Source organism: Eleginops maclovinus, chromosome 8, assembly GCF_036324505.1.
Source record: "Eleginops maclovinus isolate JMC-PN-2008 ecotype Puerto Natales chromosome 8, JC_Emac_rtc_rv5, whole genome shotgun sequence".
Taxonomy (NCBI): domain Eukaryota; kingdom Metazoa; phylum Chordata; class Actinopteri; order Perciformes; family Eleginopidae; genus Eleginops; species Eleginops maclovinus.
Window position 1 is genome coordinate 12,934,324 of NC_086356.1, and position 21,808 is coordinate 12,956,131.

Genomic DNA, 21,808 nt, shown 5'->3' on the forward strand with positions numbered 1-21,808 from the left:
CCTGATTATCTCAGACCATTTTAGCCAATCTTAGACTCCCATTTTTTAGAAATGATGTTATGAGAAAAAAAGAGAAGGGAGCTCCCAAAAAAAAAAACACCACTACAAATGATTCAGATTTTTCAATGACGACATCTAAAAAACATGTGGAGCATTTATCTATGAATCCCTATTATATAGTTTTCTTTTCAAGCCTATATCAAATAACAATGCAATAAGAAGGAGTTTCATTGGCAGACAGGAATAGGTCATTAAAAGGTTTTGATTTGTTTGTTGCAGTTTGCAGAACAAAACAGGTTCAGTGTGGACTGTGTCTCTGCCTGGTGCAGCCTGCAGCGTTTATGCACCTTCCCATCCCTCGCCCTTTATTATGCTGCACATGGGTGACACAGGACCAAACTAGTGCGGGCTGCTCCAGCTGCATCTGCTTGTGAGCCCACAGGGAGCGGTATGTGTGTATGTGCGTCCATGTGTGTGTGCTCTGCCTGCGCACCAAGGCTGCCAGAAAATATGGGTAGCGCACAGGGATTGCAGGGCTCTGCACTTACCTAAGCCATTCACAGGCTCAGCATCACATAGTTGATTCAGCACCTTGCTAATAGCGCACACATTAACTGCAGCACAGATCAGAGGAAGAGTGCAGTAATGAGAGGGAGCCCGCCGTTTATTACTTCTGAGTGTGTGTGTGTGTGTGTGTGGATGTCTGTGTTGAGCAAATGTGTGCATGGTGCGTCGAGTGTGCGTTTTTGAGAGAAAGAGAGAACAGAGGCAGAGGGAGGGAGAGAAAAAGGGGAGAGTGAGGACGTGTGTTGGTGAAAGCTGGGAGGAAGGATGGCTGCTCATGTTTGAACTGCCTCATATGCTCAAAGGAAGAGTCAAGGCAAAAATTCAGCAGAGAAACACACGTCTCACTGGGGGACGCATCTTGCTCATCATTCGTGGGGAAGCAGAGAAGATTTGGCAATGCCCGCTGAAGTAAAAGAGGTAAGTGTGTGGTGGAATGGCTCTATTTGTTCTGTACCCTCCCTCTTTTTTTGCCTGTCAGTTTTTTCTCTCCTTCCTGCAGAGAACTGTAGCCGTCCACAGCTTTGCATTCTGCCTCTGTCATGATGAATGAAGGAGGCATCAATCGCTTTACCTCCTTTCCTCTCACTGCTGTTCGGTGCAGTCTCCTTGTGTGCATGGGGACATGATGCTAACACCTTCATCAAGTGTGTGTGTGTGTTTGAGTGCACGCGCATGGCCGTAAATGTGTGCAAATGCATAGGCAAGCTTATAAGGGGGGATAATGTTTGATTGCATTATAAGGGCAGGTTATCCCTCAAGGGGGGGAATGCTGCACACACTGGTAAGTGAATTGCCATGATGTACCACAGACACATCAAATTTGACCATGCCGCATTTAACTATTTGAGGCTGAGAGGGAGGAAAAGAGGCTTCGAATAGAAACTTTGAGAATGAATATCCTTCCTTTTGTTTTTCGGGACTGTCATTTTCCATCAATGTTATTCTCCAAACAGACCCACTTGATTTATTGCATAACGGACACTGGGGTCTCTGCAGGAAACAAGTCCTAAATAATAAGGATTCTTTTAGTGAATGGGTCATTTCAGTGCCATTTTCATTCAGAATGTACAGCAACACAAAATCTACATGAGCATCACTGATTCAACAGATAGTGGAGGGCATGAGTTGTGACAAACTTGTGACTAATGTCTTCTGACATCAGTGGGCTGATGTCATGTTTTATTATCCACTGGAAGCATTACTCTTTCAATCCCACAGTTTGAAAAAGACAAACTGCCTGCTAAAGCTGATTTATTCTAAGTTTGATCACTGCAAAATGACTGCCCTTACTGATTCAATTACATCATTTTTAAAATGATGTATTCTTTCTGAAATAGATGTGGGACTAATTTGAATCATGGCTCGTCTGTTGTGCCCTTGAGCTGGTCACCTAAAAACTCACTCAGTATTAGATCAGACTCCATGTCCCCCCCAAAAATAAATCCCTGGCTGCAGCTGGCCCCAAAACTGAGTTGATGGGGACAAGATGCTAATCATGCCCTTCTGTCTCCTGAGTTCCTTCACCTGACATCTACATAGCAGACTTCCCCCCACCCCCTTTTTTGAAGTCAAATTCAGATTTGTCATCTCGACCTATTTGGCTCTGCGAGCACGCTTAGTTAGTGATGGTGCAGTGAGTTATTTAAATGAGATTTGACTCACAGCGGCCTGGCCTTCCCTGGAGCTCGAATCAGACAGGGACAGCACATGGGCCCCCGTCCAGCCTATTATCATCCTCCAAATATGCCATCAAGCCTGTGGAGAACAGTAGTACCCTGTCCATCTCTTGGCCTGGCGTTCACTTAGTGTAGCCGAACAATATCCAATCAAACCCCCTTCAGAGGTGTTTTAGCCAAAAGCATTTCCCTGCTGCCAATTTCTCCTGTGTGACCCTTTCATCTCCTCGCCCCTCTGACACATTTTGCTCATGGAGATGAGGGGGCTCTTGTATTTGGTGTTTGAAAAGCGAATCAAGCCCTCTCCCTCCACATGCAGTCAGCTGATCTCTGCAGCCTCATTTAATGCAGTGAGTTGAGTTCTCAGCCCTTGTTCGGTTTAATGCCGCAGCCTCAGAAAAGAGAGAGTTTGGTGTTTTTAAAAAGTTGTTTGAGTGCATTATTCAGCGTATAATGTCTGGGCTGCTGAGTGATGCATTTCAGGTGAGATCATAAGCATTTGTCTCATATTTAATCAAATGAAAATAGATTTAGAGGGTAAAGCAACACATGGTGTAATGGGTTATCAATGATATAGTGGAATTGATTTCCTGTGTTAAAAAATAAACAATTTAAAATCAATTATATTCCAATATGTTGATTGGTTTTTATTGTTTGTCCAAGTTTTAAGAGGATTGCAGCTGCTGCAATCAAAAGGCTTTCGGGACTGAAAAAGGTGTATCAGATAATCGAATATTGATTGAGATCATTAGAGCAACGAGGTACATTTTTTTAGAAGCGCCTAAATGAATGTGAAGCTGTATTAAAATCAGCATAAAATGTGTTTACAGTCAATTACTGCCTCCAGTTCTTTCTCAGACCAAGATACTGAATAATTTATCCACTCCGGTTGATGAAAACCATTCTGTTGAGAACAAAAAGAGAATTTAGAGTTTTCCTTGAAATAAGCAAGTGGAAATTAGAGAAGCACAAATATGTTGTGCCAGAGCAGCAGCTGGGTTATTGATTCAAGAGTCAGTGTTGGTAAATTTGGTCTTATAACAACCAACTTAATGCTCCCATCCTGTTCTATCACAATCCTGCTGTACATAGCTGAGTGGCACTTGAACAAGCTTACATAACACAAAGGGCAATGTCAACATCTGTTAAGAGAGATTTAAGCATGAAAATATGTCTATGAAATAGCCTGTTGTGTTTTTTTTTGATAGGTATGATGGATATTGGCCAAACAAATAACAATGCAGATATGGAGTGTTTTGTTATATCTCATGTACGATGTTCTCATCAGTTGGGTTGACCTACTAAACTGTAACTCAGACGCCTGGTGCAGATGCGCACTTCACAAATACATGGCTTTATCCCCTCCTGATTTATTGCCAACCACTCCACTGTTTGAGTTTTTTTACCTCTTCTCTCTTTTTGTTACACAGTGAAAGCCTCCCTGTCTGTCAGTATTTGTAGACTTCATATCAAAGGAAATGAACTGCTCCGTGATATCATTATAAAGCTATACAACTCTATCCATTTAAAATTGTGACTTGATATAACAATTGGGGAACAAATCACTCATGAGTATACCAATGGGCTGCATAAATCTGAATATGAGGATTTTTGTACTTTTTGTACTGTTATTCTAAAATCCTTCAGAAAAACGAAAATTACCCAATAGAGATAGCCTGCACAAAAGTGTATGACATTTGAAAAATCCTATAACCACTTAATTCTCTCATCTTTTATTATATCAGTATTTCTTACTTGCTGTCTACACATGATCCCTGGCTCTGCTGCAGCTTGAGTGTTATTGTCCAGTAGATAGATTGCTCAATTAAATCACAGCTCACAGAGAGAATGCCTCAAATTTTACAGCGTCATTTAAAAATAAGTGGCATTCTTCAGCAGGATTTTAACATATTTTTTCAAATTACACAAATGATATGGTTACGGAGGGGGAGTGCTGACTGAGCTCACAATGTTTCATTACTGTGTGCGAGAGATTTAATGACACGGTGTGCTGTCATAGCGTTGTCTACTCCATAATAATTTCCCCGTAGTGTATAATATATTAACACACAAATGTATATCTTTATGCATTAGGAGCAGAGTTCAGAGGGGCCTCCTCCACTATCTTTGTCCCAGGAGGCGAAAGAGGCGACTGTGGATAACCCGTCAGCCAATGAGGAGCTGGACACGCCCACTTCCATTGCCTCCGTGGTGACATCGACCAATGAGAGCTCGACGGAGACCGACACCCCGCAGCAAACAGACACTGAGGTGCAAGGCTTTATGTTTAGCTACTTTTTTTCCCAGTCACCTACTGTAGTTTGTTATAAAAGAGTTTTGATTGATTGTTGAGTTAAGTCTTTTAAGGCAATGATAAAAAACTTTTGTTAAGTAATAATTCTCAGCTTATTAGAGCCATTTATAACTACTGCGACTACATTTATATTCTTGAAGCTTTTAACTATTATCTTTTAACTTATTACCAAAGTTTCTTTTAAGAAATATGAAAATATATGCGTCATAAAGAAATGTATTTAAAAAAAATCAATAGACACTTATTTTCACCCAAGCCATGTGTCAGGTCTTAGACTGTTCTGCTGTACTGAGTTTCAGGTAAAAACACCAAAACTTGTACTGCAATTAGTTTATATTTAAGTGAGTTGCTAGACATTTATATGTTTGTGGTTAACACAAGAGGCTTTGCACATGCTCTGCCAGAAAACAACTAAATGCAGTTTTATAACCTTACACAATATCATTTACTTTATTTACCCTGCTGCTAAACAGTGGCTGGACCTCAAATTGTTTCATCAGAGTCAAATCCCGACTCATTTCCAAGTGAGGATTTCAGTATTGTTTGGCAGGAAAGAAGATTTCATTGTTTACCGGTGGCTCAAAAAGCCAGGGTAGTGTTGAATTGATGTTGATTGACTGCTGTGAGAAATGCGCTGAGGTGGGTTGTACAGTAAAAACACTCACAGTAGGTGAGACATGTTCCAAGTAAATTTAGACCAGATAATTCCTGCTCTGACTGTAAACAAGAGAGAGAGAGAGAGAGAGAGAAAAACACTGAAAAGACCTTTCAGACTAATGGGATTTTAAAGACTAACCTGTCATTATATTTTCGTAGAGATAATGGTTGTGGTGCATCAATCCTTGCAGGAGTCCAAAGCTGTGGAACAAGAGGGCGAACAGGCTCCAAATGAGACCCAACAATCCCCAGAGACACAGCAGGAGGACCTCCAGACACCAGACACACCTGATCTTATTTTGACTCCAGATGTTCCGGATGACTCTCCTGCTGAGCAACCACCTCCTGAAGCACCCGCCGAGTCTGTTATATCACAGCCGCCGGTGGTGGTGCAGCAGCCTGAGGAGCCTCAGCCGGTGATCCCTGACAGGCAGAGCAGAGTGTACACCCTACCTGACACCTACAGAGGCATCGGGGGGGAATTATGTCCAGGGTATGGGAGCCTGTCCCGTGCCACCCTCCACGGCTACTGGCCCGCCAAGAACTTTCAGCCCGGGGCTCACTGCACGCTGCCCTTCCTCCGGGAGAGCTACTCTCCGGCAGGTCTCAGCAGCCAGGTGGAGGAGGAGGGCCTCAGCGAACGGGGAGAAAACCCTCTGGACATGAAGGCTGAGCACCCGGCTTCCAGTTACCCAACACTGGCGGGGATCCACCAGTTCAGGCCGATCACCACCATGGAGCTCCTCAGGGAGCCCTCCAGAACCAGGTAAGAGGACAGTACATTAGATCAAACTGGACTGATCCCAGAGGGCACACTATGTGAATGAGTTAAAGTGTACTTCTTGTTTCCATGGTACCCAGATGTAAGGTCAAATATAGATCAGTCTCTAGGCTATGTGTATTTAGCCGTTATGAAAGGGCCATGGGAAAAATAAATCTGAAAAATGTGTGTGTTGCTTTCTCACTACACTAAAAAGGCTGTCAGGTTATTTAAGGTCATTCTTTGATTCCTTTAAACACATATTGTGCAGAAAGCAGACCGGGAAGGGAAATACATTTCAGTCTGTCTCTGAAATATCAATAAGGTCCCTTTTCTAATGAGATCACCTTTAACACTGGCTACTATACAGCCAATAGAAAGTCAATTTACCATTGATATAAATAGCATCAATAACTTTACAGCGGTAGAAAAAGGATCGTTTTTTAAATGCCTTGACACCCATTTAACTCTGTGATGCGCTTCTGTACCTGCAGTTTGACAGGACACCTTACATTATAGATAGATTTCAAACAAAATAACTTTTTAATGTCAGTGATTTTATATTCTGTTTAAGAGTTGAAGAAGAATATGCATAATCTATAAAAAAAAATATAATGATGTAAGAATGTTTTTCCATGTGTGGTTGCCAAATAATACGCTTGAATAACCATTGTTTTCCATAAACTGCATTTTAGAGGTTGGGATAACCACAAATGAAACAACATTTTTAAGATAGCCAAAGAGAGTATGGAAGTAGTGTGTATATATATATATATATATATATATATATATATATATATATATATATATATATATATATATATACTGCCACAGTACAGCAGCAACAAGTAACAATGTACAAATCGACACTCCGGAAATGTTATCAAAGATGACCTGCTGTGAAAATTACATATCACACTTGTAGCTACAGAGACACCTGGTAGTCACCTCTAGCCTGTGAATCAGTCCGGACAATAGAAAGACATATGGACAGCAGTTAAGCAGCTGCCGGTATCAATCAGGAATGGCAGCCTCCTGCAAAGTCAATAAATAAGGAGGTTTCACCTGCTATTGCCCGCCAGAAGCTTTTCCTTATCCCATATAAAGTGACAGAGCTGTTCACAAAAGATACAAGCAACTCAATTATGCTGTGAAAGTCCCTGAAGCCGAGTCTATTACCAGACACCATTAAACCTGTTTTACTCTACCTGGTAATTATGTACGTTGAAATAAATAGTTTGACATTTTGGGAAATATGCTTATTCACTTTCTTGCTGATAATTAGACGATCCATACCACTCTCATATTTTTCTGTGAAATACAAGGCTACATCCAGGAGAGGCGGAGGGAACATCCAGCATGGCTCAATCGAAAGGTCACAACAGACACCCTAACTCTTAAACACCTTAGCCTTATTCTTTTACACAAACAAGACATACAAAAAGAATGTTTGTTTTTTTTAACAATTAGTGACCTTTAGAGGTACATCTTTGATTTTTAAATGCCTTTTTTTAAACCCAAGTCTGGCTGCCCCCTCCTATGTTTTTCAGTTGCAAACTCAAGTGTTCAGATGGTAGTATCATTCTTCTTTTCTCAGTCTGATCAAGAATAGAAATGTGTATTTTCTAAAATGTTGATTATTACTCATGAAATCCTAAAATTTCAAGATTGTTGTGTATTTTTTATCCTGATTCTGACATGCATGGCTTTCTGGGTCTCCTCAGAGGCGGTTATGATGATGCCTTCATGGCCCAGCTGGAGGGGAACCTGAATCCTTTCTTCCAGGCCATGTGCCGGGCTCAGACCCTGCAGTTCCCCCACAAACGCAGCAGCATGGTGAGCCTGGACAGCCTCCGCAGAGACCCGCGCTGGAGAGACCCCAATCTGCATGAGGTGATCTCCATGCTCGGCCACCCGATGGACCCGGTCAAATCCAATGCTGCCGCCTATTTGCAGCACCTGTGTTACGAGAACGACCGCATCAAGCAGGAGGTGCGCCAGCTTAACGGGGTGCCATGCTTGGTGGAATTACTGGACCACCCCAAGCCTGAAGTCCACCGCAAGGCCTGTGGAGCTTTGCGCAACATATCCTACGGAAAAGACCACAATAACAAAGTGGCCATAAAGAACTGCGATGGCATCCAAGCTTTAGTCAGGCTAATGAGGAGGACGAGCAGCATGGAGGTCAAAGAGTTGGTCACAGGTACAGATCAATACCTTGCTTTCCCTCAAGTTATATCCTGCTATCCTTCATTTTTATCTCTACACTGTTTGTTGTCTTTCCTTCTACAGGTACACTGTGGAACCTCTCCTCTCATGAGCCGCTGAAGATGATGGTAATCAACAACGGGCTTCAAACACTGACGGATGAGATCATCATCCCGCACTCAGGCTGGAGGAGAGACGCAACCGACCCCTCCAAACTGCTGAGTGCTGAGTGGACCACCGTCTTCAAGAACACCTCTGGATGTCTAAGGTAACCTGTGCTTCTGTCATGGAACAAATCACAATGGCTGCCCCAAAAGCTGACTTGTGATTGACTGAGTTGTCGCAGCTTTGCTGACACGGTTGTTTTCCACAGGAACGTCAGCTCTGACGGGGCGGAGGCTCGACAGAGGTTGAGGGAGTGTGAGGGGCTTGTGGAGGCGCTCCTTCATGCCCTTCAGTCGGCTGTTGTCAACAAGGACACTGACAATAAGGTGAAGTTATTACACTGACTTACATTTACACACTGAATAAAACAGTTCAACCTTACAATATATTTTAAGCAGAATTACTTGTTTTTGAGCCCATTAAAGATTTTGTAACTAAATTGTATGTTATAATAGTGAGTTTAGGTTAAACCTAAGGTATCTCTGACATTTCTACAGAATTTCAAATCTGATAATAATATATAATCCATATATTTTAATGTGGAAGGGGAAATAAAGAATACGTCAGTGTAAACACCAGTGCAACTTTCCCTGCAGTATAACTTTCTGATTGAAATCTTCTGCCTCCTTTCAGTCGGTGGAGAACTGTGTGTGCATCCTACGAAACCTGTCCTATCATGTTCACAAAGAGATACCCGGAGCCGAGCGTCTTCAGGAGCCCCACGGCAATCATCTGATGAAATCAGTGGGGCACCAGAAGAAGAAGAATGAGCCCGACTGTTTTGGAGGGAAAAAACCCAAAGGTTATAGGCCTAAAGACTGTCCATACGTGATGAACTCACAAAAATCATCCTCACTTTTTAGTTAAACCTGTGTGTGGGGACATTAACTGTTTAACGGTGTTTCTGTAGATAAGATAACAATTAATACCCCACATTAAGGTTAATATGCTCTATTTGAGATTTGAGTCTGATAAGGGCTTAATATAGCAGTCGCAGTGCAGACTACTGAAACAGATGCACTGATGTCTCAAGCACAGAAACACTTTATTATTTTATTCTTTGTTTTTCCCTTCTTCATCTCCTTCCACAAGAATCTACATACATTTTTTAGTTTGAAACATTTTTTTTGTCTCTGTTTGAAAATGTTTACTTTCAGTGTGTCTTTGCTCCGAGCATCAGTTTAACCTTTTGTACCCTTTTTTTTATGCCAAAGAGAGCTTGAATATTTCATAACCCCGCACATACAGGAGGAGCTGGTGATATATTTTGCCCTGCAGGAGAAGTGCCAGGTTCCAAAATTGAAAAAGCCTGTTTATACTGGGTTACATCAGTTATTTGATTTTTACACCATGCAACCAATATAAAGAGCATGAAGGTTACAAAACTGTGGACATGCTTTAGTATTGATGCATAACCTGTGCAAGTGACACTTTCAGTCACAGCTGGGATACAGTAATAGGCTGCAGCAGTCTGTGCTGTAGGACACAGTTTAATGGAGAAACAATAGTGATTGAGTTAATGTGATTTAAAGTTTTACGGCCTTTTCCCACTGCTAACCTTTCAGCTAATTGCAAAAATCGTCAAATGCCTCTCGGATCAACCTGATACTGTCAGGCCCCTCAGTGTCTCACCGCATATAGGAGCTCCGTTATCTGCTGCTGCATAATCTAATCTTTGACATTGTTCTTCTTTTCTCTCCAAACCTGATCCATCAGAGGAATGGTTCAACCAAGGTCAGTGTGCTCGTTACTGCTCAATATTTCCATGGAATTTATATTGTGACTGTGTATATAATGATATAATGTAAACCAGTGTTTTTGTTGTAATTGTGTGCATGATTATGTCTGTGATGTACAGGTTGGAAAAATGGATTAATGGACAGAAAGTACGGTACATTGGATTTACCAAAACGTACAGAACAAATGAAAGGTACACAAAATGTAATATCAACTTCATATAAAACTTTGCACTTTAAATCTAACACACATTCTTGTTGTGGCATGACTCACACGGTGATATTTGGGAATAAGTAAGCTATACATTAGGCTTATTACTAATAGATTAAAGGTAGATGCATTATGCAGAGCTTCCATCGTATATCATCGTCCCATAGCACTATAATCAAGCTTCAGCACCTGCTTTCTGTGTTATGCTATTTGCTTTATATGCTGGACGCTGGCATGGCCTGGAAGAGAATTCATTTAAATGCAAAGCCACACTCCAGCACCTGCACCACTTGAGGAGAGTTTCATTACTAAAACAGAATGACCCTCCGACTGAAAGACATTTTTATCTGGCAACATCTAAAAGGAGGAACATTTCCTCTGGCAGGCACAGGAATTTGCTCAAGATACTGCAGGACATCTTTATTTGCTGCTGCTAAACTATCTTTATCTTTTGTTTAGCTGGGCCATTTATAGCCCTGATTGCGTTCTGTGAATAGAAACTATTGGGAAAATATTTTTACAATAGTACTGTACTGCTGAATACTGCATGCGGATCTGACTGCTGTTTGAACAGAGATCAAAGCTGAGCTCATGTCTCCCACACTCCAGCCAGTGAATGCAAATCAGTATGATAAGCATGTTACGCTCCAGGGTCAGCTCTATACTACTTGTCAGACATCCAGCATCCACTGGTTCAGGACAAAGAAAAGACCCTCTGCAGGGGTAGTAATGTTCTTACCTAGAGATTCATTACATTTATTAACACGTTTTCTATTGGCTTGCCTACCTATTGACCTTAACTAAGCTAGATTGAGGGGATTGTAGAATAAAGTGGATAATAACACGTTGTTCCTGACTTTCTGTTCTTTTCTCTTTAAAGGACTGGAGCTGCTGTATCAGCCTGAGGTGGTGAGGCTCTACCTCTCTCTTCTTACCTGCAGTCACAACCACAACACCCTGGAGGCAGCCGCAGGGGCCCTGCAGAACCTCGCTGCAGGACAATGGGCTGTGAGTAGATGGAATAGTTACCTGTTATTTGTAGCATTCCTTACACAGAGGTTGTTGCATTTATCCCAAACATAAAAATGGTCTCTTTAAGGCTTGAAATTGGAACATTAACACTTTAACCAATGTAGATCAGAAGTGACAGTGGGTATGCAAGTAAGATTACCATGGCTGCTTTAATAGTGTCCTATATACATGTATGAGCAGATCTAGGATTTGTATCTAGATAAAAAAATGGGTGAGTTGACGTCTTTTTTGGTTTGTGTATTTGCAACAAACCAACCGTGTTAAAACCCCGCCCACCCTCTTACCTGAATCCCCTCCTGCATGATGTTTAAGGAGACTAGGATCATAAATGAACCCTTGCACCGCTGAATTTCGGCCGGTGGAAATTGTGAAACAAGAGCCAGAAACACTTCCGCAAAGGGCGTGGCCAACAGCAGCTCATTTGCATTTAGAGCTACAGACACAGAATCAGCACTTTTGGAAAATGGCTGAAACAGAGGGGTTTATGGCAAGCTATAATTCATGATCTGTTTGGCATTTTGAGTCAAAAAACTCAAAGAGACTTGTTTTTCATATATCTGAGACCTATAATATATTGTTGAAATACAGTATAATACGTGACCTTTAAATAAGTAAGAAATAGCAATTCCATTTGAGGGTGAATTTTCCTCTTTACGTCAGTCTGCAATGTACGGTTCATACAAGACTAGACAAGACTGAATGTTTTTTTCTTGACTGGTTGGGTTTTGTGTCTGAGGCTGCACCAGCGTTCAAGTGTGCAGAAGGAGGGGGGGGTGCAGGATTGATCATCTGAATCCAACTAGACTTTCTATATTGACTTTTTCATCAGACTGTATGTTCAAAAACGGCTTTTACTGCTACAGTATGTAACCTAAGTGGATCCATAGGCCTGTCAAGTAATGTGCTTTGCCAAGATATACTGTGCAATAAATGTCACTAAAATTTAAGATCAACCTATAGGCTGCGCTCAAATTAAAGGAGGTGTAAAATGCCTTATATTTTTAGATTAAATTGCATCATACACGACAGCAATTTAGAGAGTGGAACTCATTTGTTGCTGATGATATTTTTATAGTTTACTTTTAGTGGTTTTGTGAAATTGGAGAAATAAGTGAGTAGTTAAGATGGTTTACTTTTTCTTAAGCTTTACTCTAGCTTTATTTTGTATTTGATTTTGTAGTGGTCCAGCTTCATCCGGGCCACAGTGAGGAAAGAGAAGGGGCTTCCTATTCTGGTGGAGCTGCTGCGCTCAGACGCTGACAAAGTGGTGCGGGCGGTCGCTATTGCTCTCCGCAACCTGGCGATGGACCGAAGGAATAAAGACCTCATCGGTACGACTTGTAACTCTTATCTTCACACACCTCAACACATTCACTCTGACTTTATGTTGTGTTTCTGTCATTACAGGGAGCTATGCTTTGAGGGACCTTGTGGGCAATCTGCCTTGTGGGCAGCAGCACCCGGCCAAGAACCTTGAGGGAGATACGGTGGTGTCTATTTTGAACACCATACACGAGATCATCACAGATAGCCCCGAGAACGCCCGAGCGCTCATACAGGGTCACGCAGTACAGAAACTGGTGGCCATCAACAAGTCAAGGTACTCCACTTAATATGGTCAGCTTCACACCTTTTTATATTTCTAAATATGTACTGCATTTCAAATTTCAAAGATAAGATAAAGGTAAGATATAGTTAATTGATCCCAAATTGGGATTTTCTTCCATTACAGCAGCAAGAAAAACAAGGCATTGTACATAATTAAAAAAGAAAAACAGTAGAAAAATATAAACATCTCGAAATAAAACAGAACTAAAAAGTAAAAAATATACAACTTGACCGTAAAGATAAAAATCTATAAACTATTTGACAAATAAAACACTATTGAAAAGCTGATTTACAGCCAACATAACATAAAGTATGTTATTATTTGCATATTATTTTACAACTAATCTAGGCAATCAAAAAGTTGAGCTTGCAACTGTCTGTAAATCTCTCAGATATTGTCCTTTTTTTAATAATAAGTGGGAAAAAATATATAAAAACTGTGTTGGTATTATAGTATTCGTTGCTGCGACTGCTAAATATCTGTTTATACTTCAGACACAGCCTCATTAACTCGTGAAATTATAAGCACCATATCCCAGGGCAATCAGGAATAGATTTTATTCATGGGGACAGTTTTGTCTTAGAGCTGTCCTTGTGTTGTCTAATACATTGTCAAGGTGCTCAACTGAATGGTTAATGTCATACGTTTAAGACATATTTAATATGTAAAGCTTTCCAAAGGAGCTGCACAATTAAAATCAAGTTTGATCAAAAAATAATGATACATCTTGCTAAACTGTCAGGCTGTAATTTAAAATCCAAAGTAAAATGATCAGATATTGTCCTTTGTTCAATATAAGATGGAAAATAATAGTGTTGGTATTATAATATTCGTTGCTGCGACTGCTTATATCTGTTTATACTTCAGACACAGCCTCATTAACTCGTGATATTATAAGCACCATATCCCAGGGCAATCAGGAATAGATTTTATTCATGGGGACAGTGTTGTCTTGGAGCTGTCCTCTGCTGTTTAACACATTGTCTTATTATTTGTTGTCAGCCAATCAGCACGGGAGACCAAGGCTGCTTCCCATGTGCTCCAGACAATATGGGCCTACAAAGACCTGCGACACACGCTGATCAAGGCTGGTTGGAACAAGACCCACTTTAAGGTATTTGTTACATGTTTCTGGATCTAGCACGACAAAACACTTTATACCTGCCAGTAGTAATGTGGGTTGAGAAATATCACTATTATCCACCATGGATGTGTAAAAAATAAACAAGATACATTCAGGTAAGAAATCAATGTTTTGTCAGACATAAGAGTGCTGATTTTTGTGTTTAATCTAAACCCAGAACATGTTTTGCACAGTCGGCTGTTTGCCACTGAGGACATAAGAAACCCTTTATGTGTGGTGTAAAAACAGATCATTACATTAAAGCTTATTGTCTCCTGAAAAATTAAAGTTGTGTGGCTGTCCAACACAGCACAAGTCGTTCAAATCGGAACCATTTTAATACCCCTCTAAAAATGATAACAGTAAAGCATAAAATTCTGGTATTCATCCAGTAACATAATCGTTTTCTATCCTACAAAGCCAACAGCTACCGGAGTGACGAAAAAATCCAAGAGTGGAAAGCAAGGCGCCGATGACATCACCTTGCCTCTCATGGACAAAAACCAAGGTCAGCAAAACATTGCATGCCTTCGCTCAGCAAAGTATTATTAAACATCTGCATGAGAAAAGTGTCCTCTAGCTCAGGGAATAAAAGCGGCTTTTAGACATACTGTGGTTCTTGTCATCTCAGGGACAAAGAAATGGGGTTTTTTAGTACCACATATTCTTCTGAAACACAGCCTTAAACCAATGATGTGCTGCCAGGGTTATCAGTACAGGGACTCGGCTTATTAGCCTGAACATGCCCTCCCACAGGCAGAGCAGGCACACGCCTCAGCAGTCACATTTCATTTAAACGTTGTTCCAAAAGGGCACCATCTTCCTTACGTCAAGAGCGACCTCTAGCTTCCAAGCAAAACACAGATTTTCTATTAAAGCTTCATTATAAATTATGAGCAGAACTTAAATAGCCTTTGGAATGGTAACGTGGGGTTGAATAGGTCTACTTTTAATGAATTATTTCATTAAAAGTGCATGCTTCTCTCACTGGTGTTTTTAATCTTGTAATCGTTTCTCCAATATGAGGCTTTGCTGCTTTTTAATGACCGGCCTGTTGTGAAAATGAATGTTGGTGTAGGTTTTATAGGCTTCTGCAGACACCAGAACAAGAAATAGCATATTATATTTATTTAGCATGGAATTAAATGGTCAAATAAAATTCCACATTTGCTCTATTGTCTCCTGCTAATGTGACTATAACTTCCTTTGCAGATGTATACTCCAGTTTAGAGCCAAACGATAGAGTTGGGGATGCTAAAGGGCCTGTTGTGGAAAGAGACAACCTCCAGGTATGTTAAAAAATCAGTTTTAAACGATTATTGTCTTGTGATTTTAATTGTCAGTGTAATTTTTTTATTCTCGCTGATTCAAATTGACCAACCCCTTCTGTTTGCATATTTCTTTACCTAGGCGCTAAGTGAGAGAAAACACTTCATCAGAGCTGGCAGGCCTGCAGTGGGCCTCATGGATAACAAACCTCCACCGCTGGACTCCTGGGTGTAAACACGACAACACGGCCAGATAAATCCTGCAGAGACACTCTCCATTGGTGAAATACAGATTTGTGCTGTTTGCTCATTCTTGTACAGACAATTAAAATAATTTCCTTAGTTTACAGGAAATAACGTGCCAAACATTTACATGTATATATTATGGAGGTTATCTGGCAAAACATTTAATAGATTTTGTCTTAGGATAATATAGCCTACTGTATTTCTGAAAAGCTCCTGAAGGATTATGTATGACATGAAATAGCCTGAATATGCAAACTGTGGTGAATCATGACTCCAAAGATTATATGACATGTACAATTTGAATTTTATTGCTACACAAAAAGGAAGTAATTTATAAAAAGTCTAGTTTGCTGAGGCCTAAATTAGCATCTGTTGTTGTCCATCCCCATGGGTTATGGGCTGAAAGAGATTCTGATATACAATTATTTAAATATAATTTGGTCAGTGTTTGAGATAATTACTATTAGGGCCATCGTCGGCCTCAAAACATCCAAATCATTTTAAATTAAGTTTATTCTTGACAGATCTGCCATCAGACTCGACTATGCTGTTATTAGCGAATCCTCTCTATTCCATTTGTTTCATGATGGGCAAAAGGGAATTGTAAATGTGTAACAAAAGACTGTTAATATTCCAAATGAAGGTATTTATATTGTAATATTTATTGTAATACCCATGTTATTAATTAAAGGTTATTGATGTGCATTAGCTAATCCCGGTAAGTGATCCTACATTCTATACAACTCTGCTTTGCAGTGGTCCTTTTTGCATCGCTATGTTGAATGAAAAACGAAAATAAATGATGTGCATTATTTCACATTTTTTATTGAAGTCTATTTTTGTTTTGCAGACTGGATTTAATGGCCTCTTCCATTTTATCAGTAGGTACCAAGAGCACCCTCTGGCTGGTTTAACAACCCTGTATTTATGTCCTCTGAACAGGTTTCAATTAATAGATAAAGTCTCTTTATACGTTTCCCTATTCCTTTTCTTTATAAGTAGTAGGTTGTGACTATTCCTCTTGTGGTCAAATAAAAAAACCTGGGCTAAGTTTTTGCTAGCAGTCACTGCACAATGCTGCTGGTACAACATAATAAACACCAAAGTTTAACACAGCTAAACAACAATTGCACACACAACTACAAATGTGTGTCATATTTGGTTGAATGCCAGTTTGCAGAATTTGACAGCTGTAGATGATTTCTGGCACTCATAAAAATGATATGCAAGTTTTCAAACCACTTACCTACCCCAAGAGATCCAGAGAGGACAAATCTGTGCCAGAGTGGAGGTGCGTTGGCCAACAAACAAATGAATTAAATTATTCCAAGGGAACAGTCTGGAAAGCACACTCAACTCCCAGCAGTGACATGTTGAAACAAACAGCATTATGTTGGACATTCTTTAAACATACTGTATTTTGGTGCAACCTACTGCAATACCAGACTGCCTGATTAAATAGAGATTAAAACATGACCTACTGTACAGCATCTATTCCAATATTGTTCAGATTGCTTTGTCTACTCACTAAATGTCCAGTTCTGCAAAACTCACAACATTGCAATATATTAGCATAAACTCAGTATTCAGAATACCTTCCTACAAACTTACTCAGAGTTGACAAATACTTACCCTACAATATATGGATTAAATATGGATTATGCTTCTCAAGCCCTATACATAATGCATGTATTGATTAAGCAGTGACTCAGCAAAGGGTTATCACAAAAACACTTCCTAAGAATAGCAATGCAACATTTGTCTTTGTATTCGGATTTCCTCCCCAAAATTGATTTGTGGCATATGTAAAACCAAATAAACAACATGTTTTGGTCTTCAATAGCCACTTGAATAAATATTTCCTACCTCATGTACACCCATTCAGGCTGTCAAAACATTTATATAACCTCATATCGGCAGTCGCTATGAGGACTGATAACAAACTTTCATCTTGTCGGTTGCACAATGCCACTGAGAGCGCTGAAATGTGTTGTCATGTTTCATTCGGCAGGCTGCAGCAGTAATGTGCACAAGTCTTGGCATTTACTTGTGTACTGTGTTCATATATCTATAGCTTCATGTCAAGTCATGATGTGGATGTCGTGTCGTGTCTTTTTTTAAATATGTTTTTTATTGTGGGTGTAATTTGATGTCAATGATTGCATATGTGAGCTGTCAGATCAACCCTTTTTACAACCCCATGAAAATGTGTAATTCAATTTAAGATGAGCAGGCAGAAGTACAGATACTGAGTCTACACTGGCCTCTTGTGGAGAATGCATAGCATAAATGAACAAATATTGTTAATTGTTAATTGATTTCCTGCGTTAGAATTAAAAGTAGTACCCACAACATAATTTCCATGATTCAGCTGTCCTATTTTGTGAACTTAAAAACGTTATCTTAAATCCATTAATTATCTTTTAAAATATATCATCATGGTTCAAAATTAAACCTGTCAGCATTGTGCAACATTAATCAGTACATAGGTCAACATATCATAAACATATCTAAAATACTTTAAGGTAAGTTTTGTCATTGGTTAATAAGGAAGAAAAAAAATGCATGCATCCAGATATCAGTGGAAATGGATGATAAGGTCCTGGCGGCTGGAGAGAGAGGTGGGCAGAGCAAGGCCAAACATCTCCAAACATGTCAGCACATCACATTGGACAGCACAGCCCTGCCCTCAGAACCAAACCTCAAGATCAACAAGGGCAAAGCTGTTTTGTCTTTGCCCCCAACAGCAACCTGTTGTCATTTACCGAAGGACAGTCTTTCCCAGTTGCAGGTATCCTTTCCAAAGGATCTCTCCTGTCTTCTCATCTGAAACTGGATTTTCAACCTTTCCAACACTCTATCATGACTGTTTTGGTCCTCTCCAACTTTGGATTTATCCACTCTTCGAATGTCTTTCTCCTGATGTTGACTGGTTTGAGCATGAGCAGTCCTATCAGGTCTCCTGAGAACAATCACAGGATATCAGTCAGGATGGGTGATAATCCGCTACTTGATGCACAGGTCCTTCTGAGTCAGTTTCTTTCCACGATGAACCTGACCGAGCTGAGGCCCCAACCAAGGCCTCTGCCTGCCCGCAGGGAGCCTCCGGAGTACATGCTGGATCTGTACAACCGCTTTGCCAACGACCGCACGGCTGTTCCCTCAGCCAACATTGTGCGCAGTTTCAAGAATGAAGGTACAAACTTATTTTTGTTTAACAAAACTTTTGGAACATTTATATTCTGTATGGCACAATTTCTTTTTTTTAATTAATTCATTATTTGTGATCTTTGACATGCTTAAGATTTTATGATTTAAAAATGCTGATTGCTTTGATCAAAATACTATAAATCTAGAAGTGTTTATTTTTTTCATTTCCTTGAAAAGTAATATGATTTAAAAACTAAAAAACTAGAATTTTGTGTATTTACATTTGAATATAAAACAGTTTAACTTGAGTTTTGACGTCAAAAAAACACTTTTTTTGATATTTTCATTTCAGATTCCTCCCCCTACAGTATAACAACAAGGGGGGTACGAATACATCCCCTGCTGTTCAACATCTCAATGCACCACCATGAGCACATAACCATAGCTGAGCTCCGCCTTTTCACTCTGTTCCAGAATGCCCAAAGACCAAATGCTGGCATTGACTGCAAGGTGACCATTTACAAAATACACGAGGGCATTGTTTGGACAAAAGAGGTGGGGAGAGAAGGGAGAAGGAGTGAAAAAGAAGAGGTGGTGGAGATGAACGATTTTGAGGAACTGGTGACAAAGCATATTCATGCCAAAGATAAGAGCTGGGTGTCGTTTGACCTGACTCATACAGTGTCACTCTGGAGGAAGTCGGGGTCTGCTACTCACAGACTGGAGGTACATACTGCTTGTCTTGGGACAGAAGAGGAAGGGGTCACTCAAGAGGTAACGGAGCAGGACGAGAGATTGGTTGAGGTGGATATCGACAGGAGTTTGGAGGGGAAACACAATGCAGTAATGATTGTGTTCTCAGATGATCAAGATGGAGATCGCAAGCAGGATAAACAAGAGCTCAAACAGATGATCGAACATGAGAATGACCTTCCTGATAATGCAGACCGAAGCCAACCAGCTTTCTGGGGGCACGGTAACCACAATGCCGGCCACGCTATTCAGGATGATATGGACAGACAGTCTCTCGTACAGCTGCAGTCCAACCTTATCTTTGACACACCTCCCCGAATCCGTCGCAATGTTAAGAGCGAGCCATGCAAGAGGACCCCACTCTTTGTGGATTTTAAAGACATTGGCTGGGATACGTGGATCATCCAGCCTGTGGGCTATGAGGCGTATGAGTGCAACGGTGTGTGCAACCCCCCTATGACCTCTGAGGTCTCGCCTACCAAACATGCCATAGTGCAGACACTGCTGAGTGTTAAGAGTCCAGAGAGGGTATCGCGTGCCTGCTGTGTACCCACTAGGTTGGAGCCAATTTCACTCCTTTATCACGATAACGGAGTGATCACGTTCAACCACAAGTATGAGGGAATGGTGGTGGCAGAGTGTGGCTGTAGATAGTCTTGGAAACTTTTACACAGAGAGAGAGACTGCACCAATGTTTCAACCATCATCTCGGAAACACATCTATTCATCTATTTATATTCCTTATCATGTGCTTGTTTCCACAGTATGTAAGAACTCATACAGTGGTGTGCTAAAACGCAAGTCTAGACTTATAGTTGTATATTAGGGATGGAAATCTGTGCTACATGATGTACATTTGTAATTGTATAAAGGTTGTTATTATATTAATGTAGAATATAAAGCGTTTTGTCAATGCTGTTTTTTGTATTTTAGAATGCTTTTGGATAATACCACATTACAGTGTAAATCACAGGCCATATTCCTAAAAAATACTACTGTAGGTTATCGGCCCCATCTAACACTGCAAGAGACTAAAGAAGATAAGAAAAGAAAGAAGGCTCTGATAGTGGTTGTCTGAATAGTCTGATAAAAGCTGTTTTGAAGTGAACTTCATGTCATTAGGGGCACGCTATTCAAAAGGTTTAATACTACAGCACTGTTATCAGTTTCAATAACAACCTTCTGAATTGTTTGGAGATATGTGTGTGAGATCCAAGATCCAAAGATTGTTTTTCGAGGTACTGAATCTGACAAAAGTGAAGTTCACGCCCCGGGTTATTAAAGAGTTGGAACAGAATATACTTTCACACGCCATCTTATTGCAATATGTAAATGTGGTATCTTATTATCTGACCTCTTTTCATCAAAGCCCTTTCTCAAAATCTTCTTTTCAATATCTACATTTCGTTCTGGAAGAGATTGCACCCTAATGCACAAGTTGCTCCAGCATATTCAGAATAATTGAAAAATCTACAATTCAGGATAGCCAACGGATAACACTGATTTGCACTACTTATAGGATGCTGTATGTTTTTGTTTTTGTATGAAAAGTCTCTTAAAATCATTGCATTGAATCATAGGGGTTGGCTAAATGCTCAATAAGAACATGGACTATGGTACGTTGTAGCTGCTGAAATTATTTAATGTATGTGACATTTTTCCCTTTACTTGCTTGCCATTATATCTAGCTTTTGACCAGGAGATGACTTTCACAGTGTCTTGGAGTTCTTCTGGGATTCCATTCTGAAAAATGAACAATTTATCTTACCTAACATTGCTATAAACTGCTGTGAAATCTTTCCTCACACTGCAGCCATTCATATTCTGCTTTTGGTTACCACACCAATATTATTGTTATCATAGTTGTAAAGAATAAAATTCTCATTAAGCAAGTTTTGATCTCTTGTAAACCCTGTTTCATTGTCATGTAATCACAGCAGTGTCTACCTAACAACCTTAATCCCCATAACTCTAGCGTCACATGCCTGGCGGGCCTCTCTCTGCCCGCTCCATGCCACAGCGATAAGGAGGTGTCAGAGCCTGGAGTCTTGTAGACCGTCACTCAGGATGAGACGCCACTCCAAGTGGCAGCATTTGTGAGAAGGTGGTGTCAGATTCCTGGTCTCCAACGCCAACATGCTCTATTGACAATCTGGCCATCAGGTTGCTCAGTGCCCTCTGAACCCTCCCAGTTCCTCTTTCTGACAGGGGCATGCTCACTCCCTTATCGAGCCCCAGCAACAGTACAAATGGAAAGAAACACATGTCACATCATCACCTTGCTTCTGCTGTTAACAGTCGGAAGCAGATAACAATGACAGAATAACACAGTT

The 21,808-nt window shown here is 40.4% G+C and overlaps 2 protein-coding genes across 3 annotated transcripts; both read left to right on the forward strand.

Moving 5' to 3' along the window:
- Positions 1-783: 783 nt before the first annotated feature.
- arvcfa (ARVCF delta catenin family member a) lies at positions 784-16,375 on the forward strand. 2 transcript variants are annotated; one of them, XM_063888771.1, is made up of 16 exons: positions 784-984; positions 4,338-4,514; positions 5,406-5,980; positions 7,699-8,177; positions 8,267-8,450; positions 8,556-8,673; positions 8,981-9,149; positions 10,064-10,081; positions 10,206-10,277; positions 11,175-11,302; positions 12,507-12,657; positions 12,734-12,926; positions 13,938-14,049; positions 14,479-14,566; positions 15,271-15,347; positions 15,469-16,375. In XM_063888771.1, exons 1-16 carry the CDS (start codon positions 964-966, stop codon positions 15,559-15,561), a joined length of 2,655 nt encoding a protein of 884 aa, XP_063744841.1. In that variant the 5' UTR covers positions 784-963; the 3' UTR covers positions 15,562-16,375. The 2 variants fall into 2 exon arrangements, with proteins under 2 accessions (XP_063744841.1, XP_063744842.1); XM_063888772.1 differs by lacking the exon at positions 10,206-10,277.
- A 1,943-nt stretch (positions 16,376-18,318) lies between these two features.
- LOC134867952 (bone morphogenetic protein 10-like) lies at positions 18,319-20,772 on the forward strand. The gene is made up of 2 exons (XM_063888773.1): positions 18,319-18,768; positions 19,075-20,772. The coding sequence occupies exons 1-2, from the start codon at positions 18,435-18,437 to the stop codon at positions 20,127-20,129; spliced, it is 1,389 nt and encodes a 462-aa protein (XP_063744843.1). The 5' UTR covers positions 18,319-18,434; the 3' UTR covers positions 20,130-20,772.
- Positions 20,773-21,808: the final 1,036 nt, after the last annotated feature.